Raw genomic sequence first — 9,967 nt, 5'->3', positions numbered from 1 at the left:
AACCACAGCGGGATGAAACAACACATTTGACACGTTAATTAAATATTGGCATAATAGGATAAACGATACGCCACTTTTTTGCTCGTTAGCTTCAATCATTAGGCCTACAGCCGTTAAAAGCCTTCGTAAGCCTCTCATCAAACTTTATTTGGACTCACATTTGCTGCGGCTTTCAGCTTATTTAAAGCCATTGCCATTACATTATTCAAGTACCACAGTTGCCAACTCACTTAAAATCTAGCAAATAACCGAGTTCAAGGCATAAGCCAAATGCCACTCTTGCCAACTTGACTCTAACTCCAAAGCAATATCACAAAGAACACTGTTGCCAACTCACCAAAGCGTGCATACTTCTATGCCCGAATAAATGTCATAAGCCATGTACCAGAATTGGCAGATAACCTAAACCTACATTTTCATTATGCCAAGTAATGCCTTATATTTATTGTATTTATCGTTATCCCATTGCCCAGTCTGAACCATTAAAAAGCCACTCAATTTTAATATTTTAACCATAACCATATTTTTATTATGGAGAAACATTTTTCATTTTGGGTTTTTGTTTAAACATAAAACGTTATTTTTTTTATTTGTATTTTGTTTATCAATTTTGTTTTTTGTTTTTTATGTTTTTTTGTTTTTATTTTGGTTTTTGTTTTAAGTTTTTGTGAATTGAAAGTTGTCAACTTGGGGCGTTTATACTTATCGCTTAAAAGTCTTATCAAGACCGCTTAAAATCGAGCGCTAAATTTACAGTTATTCATTTATGTATCAATAATCAATAATTTACACGATGATGGACTACATAGAACTTAATGGCAGACAACCAGGTAAGAACTTATAAGTATACACAGAGTTTTTTTTTTGTTAAAGATTTATAAATTTGTTATTTTTAATGTTTTTTTATTTTTATTTTGTTTTTAGTAAAACGGGCGAAAAACAGTTAATGTTGTTCTAGTTGTTGGTTTTATGTGTTTATTAAAATGTATTTGTGTTGTGTAAATAATGAATGATGCAAGCCGAATAATAACAAATATTTATACTATATACACAGTAGACGGCCGCACATTTAATTATTTTTGTTGTTTTATTATTAATTTTGGTTTTTAAGCCTAAATCTCAACGAAAATGAAAATTAAATTGCTTGTAATTTGGCTGGACTTTTCTGTGAATTGTATACATTATATATATATATATATATATATGTATATGTTTGTATATATATATTTGTCATATACTATATACGCATTTTGTCAAAGAATAACAAATGAGTTTTGTGTACAAAGTAGAACAAAAGACGGCGCTGGAGCTGAAAGCGTTTTGAACTCAAATTCGTAAACTTTTTATTGCATACTTTTTGGCGCGTGCGAACAAGTTTTCTTTTCTTCGGCCTTTCTTATGGTTTAATGAATTTCTCTGATAAATAAACTTGTACATTGAAATTTTTATTTATTAATTTTAAACAAGCTGCGCGCCAGAAAGCATGCAAACCACAAAATTAGGCGAAATAGCGAAGAATGCGTTTTTCGGTTGAAAATGAAAAGAAAAGAAATGAAAAGAAGTTTACAAGTTTTCGTTCCTGGATTCTGTAATAATGTTATACAATCTTATATATTAGGTTTTTTTTTTTCTTTTGGGCGTATTGTTTTTAAAATGTTCCATCGTAATACTTTTATTTAGTCAGCAATGCTGCCATTTCGAATTTTGTTTCTCTTACAGATAATACTCGTTCAAGGACTTTTGCATTATGTACACCTCAGTTGATGAGCCGCATCGAGCCGTAATGGCAAACATACACATACATATACACACACATTAAATGCATCATCATTAACACTAAACAGAAGATAAGTGCAACTGTCCCAACTAGGCCGGGACCGTCATTCAGCTTGATGCCCAAATAGCTGCAACATCATCAGCTCAAACTGCAACTCCAGCTCCAGTTCGAGCTACAGCGGCGCCACAAGTTGGCAAACGCCGCTGGCAGCAGAGCGTTAACGGCAGCAACAAAGCAACCGCTGCTCCAGTTAAAGTTCCATGTTACAGCTACCACAGCTGTCGTCGTTGTGATGGCTAGTAAAGGCACTGGGCTCCATGAGGAGCGCAAGGAGCTCGCGCTGCTGTTGCCATGTTGCATTGCAGCCGGATGTTCGCCGTTTATGACATGCACCACCACAGAAGCGGAGTCTGTGTACATACATACATAAGATAGAGATACAGTGGAAGACACAATAATGCAGCAAATGGGAAAGGGGAAGTGAGAGGAAGAGAGGAGCACCTTGCTAGAGTTGGGAGCATTTCGTAATTTGTATTATCAAAAAACTCATTTCATTTGAGCCCGATTAAGAGGCCTTATATACGAAAAATCTTAACAACAAAAAATGTAGTGATAAATAAAATGGTGTTAAAAAGGTTTTATTTCACTTATTTACACAATATAATTACAATTAAAATATTCGAAAATATCAAATAATAAGAAACGAACAAAAGCAGAACCAATCATTGCATGAAAAGTGAGTTTGTCAGAAAGATTAAACTTTTTGTATGTGTGCTTAAAGGAAAAACAAATAACTTAATCGATGCCTGAGTTACGATTGCTGCCAACACGCGCTCATCTCTAGCGGATGGTGGTAAGTGGTAGTTGTGTGTGCTAGAAAAGCCGTTGGCATGAGACGTCACATTAATTGCCAGCGGGCATAGAACGAGACTTGCAACTGACACGCACTCAGACAGGCGGATAAGGACGTTACCATTAAAGTGGATGTGGATGAAGATGAAGAGAAGCAACCGCAGCAGTGCGGCAGCAGCAGTGTGGCAGCAACAGCAAAAGACAACTCACCTGAGCTACTTGGCGAGCACGTATAGTTGCCGGAATCCGCCGACGTGGCCTTGGCTATCAGCAGTTTACTGGTGCGCGTCGAGCGCTCGGTGATGACATTAATGCCGCCACGCTGCGAATAATTCATGACCCGCTTGCCTTTGTACCAGTAGATAAACGACGGTGGCACTGGCGACTGCATCGCCAGGCAGGTGAGATTAATGTCGCTGCCGCTCTTGATGAACAGCTCTGCATTGCCAAGAATTTTAGCACGCGACACTGTAAAAAAACCGCAGAATACAATTAATTGCTTTCATACTTTAAAATACGGCGCATACAAACACTCACACACACACACACACACACACCCGCATTTACTCACCCACTACGTTGAGGCGAAAGCCCTGACTGATTTTCGGCTCGGTAGACACCTGACACTCGTAGGTGCCTGAGTCTCGTGGCTGCGGCGAGGATATGCGCAACGTCCATTCGTCGGAGCCCTCAGAGTGCAGCGATTGAAAGCGCTGATCATTCGTATAGGTTAATATGCCAACAGTCAATATATGCAGGTCCCGCTTGCGTATCCACGATACCTACAACGAAGGCCAACAGCCACAAAAGAAATGGCAAGGGAACGCAAAATAAAATATACATATACACACAAGCAGTTTCAGTTGAAGTCGACGATAAAGCTCTCGTTTTTTTAAATTTGTTAATGTACAACTTTTATCACAAGTCATTTTACAGCTTTTACTAAGTTCTTAAGTTGGCTGGCCTAGTTGCAAGTTGCAAAATCATTTCAGCTTTTCTCTTCTCCCATTACTTTGATGCCCGGCAATTTGCAACGTGTCTGTGCATCGATTGTACTGAACATAGATCCGGAAGGCTCTTAAAAGCTAAAAGCTGTGCTGTCTACCATTGTGCTCCTTTTTTTTGGTTTATTAATAAGTAAATAACCAATTAACGACTTTGCCTTAGGTTGGGCAGCCTCAACTAAGTTAAAATGAAAATATTAGAGCTTAGCACACACTGGCCATTATTAATGATAGTAAAATACACAAAGCTAATAAGCCTGTTAAATTGATTAGCTGCTTTACTTTCAAATATTAATCATAGATAAGAATTCATCCAGATTGAGCACTTAATAATAATCTAACAAATGTATATTTCTGCTATAAATCTATAATAAGTATAATATTTTATTATCTACAAAATCAAACGTATTAATTCTGTCAACAACATCTTCAATCTTTCAATCAACTGCAGAATGAATTACATATTCACTAATCAGACTCAAATAAGAAATGTAAATCAAATTGATACAATTTATATGTTAATTGCCAACTAATATAAGTAGATGAGTTAGCAGGTTTGGAAAATGATATATTTTGTGATTAATCTGCGAAATGCAATTTACAAGTGGGCGTTCCTATGCCTAAGGTGATGGGTGTCGATGAGTTGTTAAATACGTGATAATTAAAGCATGTTTATGTAATAATATATCATTATTATTTGACTCGATTGGGTAAAATGTTATCATTTTAGCTCAATTTTATATGCCTTTTTCAAAATCAATCGCCCGGAACAATTGAACTAACAACCCTTTTTAAGCGATTCATATTTAAATATTTGCTTCTTGGGTAAGATTTTGAAGATATGCAACTAAATAAAACCAATAAATAATCACAAAAAAGGTTTATATGTTGATTCACCGACATAAGCTGACTTCAGACTACTGAAAAGATATGGAAATTTGCACACCGTTCTTTGCATTCATTTGTATTATTACTAAACTAATTGGTTTAAAGTTGTAGCTTGAAGTTTTTAAAGCGATTACTCAGTAAAAACTTTGCACAATTGTCTCTCCCCCATTTCGAATGTGTAATTGTACTAAGCTTATAGCTTAAGCTGAAGTAAGGCAACAGCAAATTTGATATGGAAAAACCCTTTTTTTGCAAATGCTGCCAGAAATAATTTAAGTGATGCTGAATAAATAAGTAGAAATGTGAATTCATGAAAAGTATCCGAAACTATTGAAATGAAATTTAGGAAAATACAAATACCGTTGCCGTACGTACATAAATAAAATAAATACAAATTTGATGAAAGCAATTAAAGTGAAATTTGGTCTAATGAAAAATGTATAAGATCACAAAAATGTGTATCGAGCAATATTTAAGTAGATGGAGTTGCCTGCTTGGATTTCAGCTGAAAACTTTTGCTCCATATAAAATCGTTATTTTTAACTATGATTGACACACAATCGTGCAACGTCGCTCCAATTAGCTGCATATAAGAAGCGTCAATGCGAATTGTCTTGTCGCGAATTAGTGCACGCTGCCAACTGCTGGCTGTGAATAGCAGACTGGATAAGTGACTGGTTTCGCTGATTGCCTGACTTGGTTTGTCTCTCAGGTTGGGGCGTTAATTACTCAATTCAACTGTCTGGGACTAAAAAGTTCAGTCGGTTGGTTGGAGTGTCGCCAGGCAACACAACGTTGTCACTAACTTCGTTGTCTACGACAACGGTGAGCGGCCAAAGGCAGGCATTTTGTTTGGGGGCACGACACGGACAGCTGGAAATTTATTACACCGCATAATTGCACAGCCAGAGAGCTTTTGAGGTGGAAACCAATGTGGGCAGCAGGAGGCATGGCCGAAGGAAGCAACTGTTGTTGCATTTGCTAACAAATCGCTGGAAGCGGAAGCGAAGCCGTGTTACAAATGCGCGAACAAGAACAAGAAGAAGCGGAAGCCAACGACAGCGAGTGAGAGGGAGAAAGAGAGAGAGAGAGAGAGAGAGAGAGAGAGAGAGAGAGAGAGTGAGCTAGTGCGAGAAAGAGAGTGAGAGAGCGAGGGGCTGTTGCAGATTGGTAGCAGAACTGGAGGCTATGGCGGTTAGACCGCCAACTTTATGGCGTAATCTTTTAAAAGTAATCTACAAATCTGCCAGGCGCTCGCCGCAGGTCGTTTGTTTATCCCCCTCTCCATGCCACTAACCAACATAACCGACAATAACCGCCATATACATACCTTATGCCTTATGCGGCATATACACATACATATATAATGTTTTGGCTTTGACTCGAAGCGCATTTTAATTGCGAGCCCCTCTGGGCTGACCCCAGACCCCACAAAACATCATTCAACTTACCGCCCGGTCGCCAAGATTCCGTACGCGGCAATGCAGGAGCGCCGCTTGCCCCACAGTTGCCGTGACCTCGCGTCGTGAGGAGTTATCAAAGTATGGCTGCGAGTAGGGGGTTTCCCAGTAATGTGGAGGCACTTCGCTGATGACCATGCCGCTTTCTGTGTGTGTGTGTGGTCGTATAATACATAAAACAAAAAAAGGAATTCATAACAACAACATCAACAGCTACAGCAACAGCAACAGCAACAACATCATCATTTCAGTTCATGCCCCACGTTTATGGACTCGGCGTGTGTATCGCTTTAAATGCCATGTCATTGGCATCTTGATCCTGAACTTACCAAATAGCAGCAGCAACAGCCACAGTTGTGTAAGCCAAAGCACTTTTAGGGGCGAGGCGCCCCAGCTGTGCTGCATGTCCATCGACATAATACTACGTTGATCGATGAACTGACAGCTGATTTCGTTTTCGCTTTATTATTGTTCTTCTTACTGGCCTTGCGTATGCCAGAACAACATCGATGACAATCTTGAAGGACTTCCAGAGGCGTTAACAATCTATAAAAATCGTTTATAATATGTAGTTACGATGTGCATTGTATCTTATACAGATGTTTAACTTATTGTGTATGGCAGCCTCGGCAGCTTACAAAGTAAAGTTCATCGTATCAAATTCTATGTGCCAAAGTTGTGCAATATAATATAGTTTTTTGTTTTTAATTTGCCGAACTTATTCTATAACTATTCTAAAGCTGTGAGTAAATATATGAAAAATATAATAAGAAATTAAATAAATATTATCAATTTTGGCAGGCAGACACAAAACATTTCATATGCAATGATTACCCAATTATTACCCATTATTATTATATAATTATGTGCCTACATTTTTTATTTATTGATTTTTTTTTATACACGAATTTTGGTAATGCGCATGCCATTCCATTATACTGTAATTCTAATTGTAATTGTTTTAATGAACATTTTATCTGTCCATCAAAATATAAGTCATCAATAATATTCGTCACATGGCCCAGCAAACAAATAAATTATTAACCTGATTTTAAAATATTAAATACCTTTTTATGCATTAGCGTTGTGTGATATCAATGTCAATCAGAGCATAGACAAATACTGGGGAACTCTTAAAAATTTGTTTTACGATTATGTTCACAATTAAAATTTCAATTATTTTTAAGTGCTTTCGAGCCATTAAAACGGATAGTATCTTGAAACCCAGAGAAACCTACACTCACGGCGTGTTATTATCTTATTGCTGGTCTAAAAAGAGCTCCACTTATAATTGATGGACAGGCGAGCTCTGAATTTTAATTTTAATTTCATTGCGACTTGAAATATATTCTTAGTTGTATACAATTTTTAATTTCAAGATTTGCAATGTCATCCAAATGCTAAACAGGCCTGACAACGAATAACTAAATATTGCAGAAAACAAATTTCAGATAAAAAATAATCAAATATTTCCTAGCTTTTATGAAACTCTTTAAGGAAGAAGAAAGAAAGAAAAAAATTATTCAGATTTTCTGCAAATCAAGAAACCTCAATTCAAAGAAAAAGCATTAGACAAAATCTTCCATAAAATGGATTTCAGCAATTTTAAAGCTTAGCTTAGCTTCGTTAAGCGATTTAAGCTAAAAAAAAAAATTGGCAAACTTTCAAGCAATTTAATCTTATTCATCAATAATCCCCCAATTTGAGAATGTGAATGCGAATTCGAATCAATTCAGCAGAAATTTAATCGTTAGCATTCTTTCAGCAACTAGAATTTTCTAAATTGAAATGAAAACGAAATTGGTAACATTTTCATTATATTATTGCAGGCAATTGCTACAGCAAAGTGAATGAATGAGTGTATCTTGAGGAAGCTTGGCAAAAGATGTGCTTAATAGAATAATTTATTGTAATTACTATTATTTTGGGGTAGCTCAGCCCACAGATAAACGATGCAGCTTTATCACCAAATAAGTGCTTATTTATACGCTTTAATACTCATTTCTCCAGCTGGCCAGTACTCGTAATATTCACTGCATTTGTTACAGCTACAATTTATGGCGACCACTTACAGCCGTAGCTCTTTCATTCTATCATAGCCCAAAAATACAACAAAAAAAAAATAAAATAAAATAAATAAAGAACGCCCAAAATTTCTCCAGCTGCGTTGAGTCAACGGGAAAAGGAACGCCAAGGAAATACATTTAGCACGGGAAAATATTCATAATCCTGGGCCATTACTCACAAATATATATTCGTTGTCAGTCCAATTAGCTGCGTGACTCGGGTCAAGGGGTTCGTGTGGCCCGCTATTTGTTTTGGTCATTCCCCCATATATATATATATATATATATTATAGTCCCATATATATAAATACATATATATGTGTGTATATGTGCGTGTCTGTGTGGGGCGTATTTGTTTGCTTGTGCTGGTGACCGTTGTCCCTTTTAGCATTTAGCATTTTGCGCTGCTATTATAAAGAATTATCGCCCGAGGCCCAGAAACGTCAGTGTTCCATGGAAATCAAACAAAACAAATGTCAGGCTTTAGTCGCTGCTTAGTACATTTTTAACCAGCATTTGAAATCCACATATTAGTCAAAGTCACACACAAACAATTAGAGCCTCTAGCCTAGGGTTCCAAACTGGTACATTTCTATTGTATGTACACTTATTGTATTTGCACATTGAAACTGACTTTGAGAATATTTTTTATTTCCCAACGGCTATTGCATGATATTTTATCTTTTAATTGTGCTACGCATTGAAAGCGACATCCGGAAAATATAATTTCCAAGCGACTATTTTTTGATAGTTTTTTAATTGCTATATTATGCATAAAAGGTCAATTGTGAAAGTATGTTATTAATTGGTATTTTCTAACCGATAATTATCACACTTCCCATATTATCCTTTGGAGTGATTTTCACGTGTCAGTTAGTTAATTTAGTTATTTTCTATTATTATTATCTAAGACTATTATTATCTAAGACACTATATATCGTTTTTATATTGTTTTCCCTTAACTAAAAGTATAAGCAAAAGGGGATTCTTATCCTGTGCATTACTCAACGTTAAGATCTTAAGATAGCATATATCTTATCTGACATTTACTTACCAGTTGACAGCTGTTCTATGTGTATTCCATGCGACGCTTGTATCCCGGCGCCATTTTGAGCCCAACACGGTGTTGATTTTTTGTGCAAAGTTGATTTATTTGGCAATCGATTGCGCAATGCGGAATAATTAGTGGAAACTCAACATTTATGTTTGCACACATTTTTCGCTTCAATAGTCTCTCATTTTGACTGCCATTGTTGCTTTCTCGGGTCCTACTTTTTTTTTATATATATTATTCGTGGCAATAACCTGGACTACCAAATATTTCCGTTTAGCACTCGACCAACGACAATGAATGCGGACACGGTTAGGGACACGAGAAGGCAACGCTGTTGCCTTTGTGTTATTTTATTTGTGTGTGGGTATGTATGTATGTATGTATCGGCACATTAGGTACAGCTCTATAGGTATGCCATATAAGCACTACACTACACTCGCACACCGACACACTCACACGCACAAACACACTCGCACACTCGCACACACACACACACACGCAAAGTTACACGCTCGAGCGTCGCATTTTTGTGTATCCGTCTCGTACGTGAGCAATGCTCTCGTTCTTCTGCTGCTTCTTGCTGCTCTTACTGGGTATACAGTTATTAAAAAGCCGTTGTTGTTGTTGTTTTTTTTTAATTTAATATTTGGCTTTTTTTTCTTTTCTTTTTTTGGGGTCCGCTTAAGGTATTTTTATTTTAAATGTGGCACAATGTAAGCAATCAATTGCAGTAGCCGAGCGCACACGTGCATCCTTGCTGCAGGATTCGCGTACTAGAACTGATTCATCAGCAGGCAGCGCGTGTCGATGGCTACCTTGGCGAGAGTAATACACCCGAACGTCAAACCGAAGTAACTCACTCACAA

The 9,967-nt window shown here is 37.0% G+C and overlaps 1 protein-coding gene across 1 annotated transcript; it reads right to left on the bottom strand.

The window, feature by feature from the left end:
- Positions 1-1,116: 1,116 nt before the first annotated feature.
- Positions 1,117-9,765, bottom strand: LOC6568050 (limbic system-associated membrane protein). Its single transcript, XM_001994551.3, has 6 exons — positions 9,102-9,765; positions 6,311-6,527; positions 5,973-6,127; positions 3,201-3,411; positions 2,840-3,097; positions 1,117-2,187 (listed from the first exon to the last, which is right to left on the bottom strand). Exons 2-6 carry the CDS (start codon positions 6,396-6,398, stop codon positions 1,916-1,918), a joined length of 984 nt encoding a protein of 327 aa, XP_001994587.1. The 5' UTR covers positions 6,399-6,527; positions 9,102-9,765; the 3' UTR covers positions 1,117-1,915.
- Between the last annotated feature and the right edge of the window lie 202 nt (positions 9,766-9,967).

This window comes from Drosophila grimshawi, unplaced genomic scaffold (genome assembly GCF_018153295.1).
Source record: "Drosophila grimshawi isolate 15287-2541.00 unplaced genomic scaffold, ASM1815329v1 contig_311, whole genome shotgun sequence".
NCBI classification, from domain to species: Eukaryota; Metazoa; Arthropoda; class Insecta; order Diptera; family Drosophilidae; genus Drosophila; species Drosophila grimshawi.
This window is presented reverse-complemented; position numbering and strand designations above follow the sequence as displayed.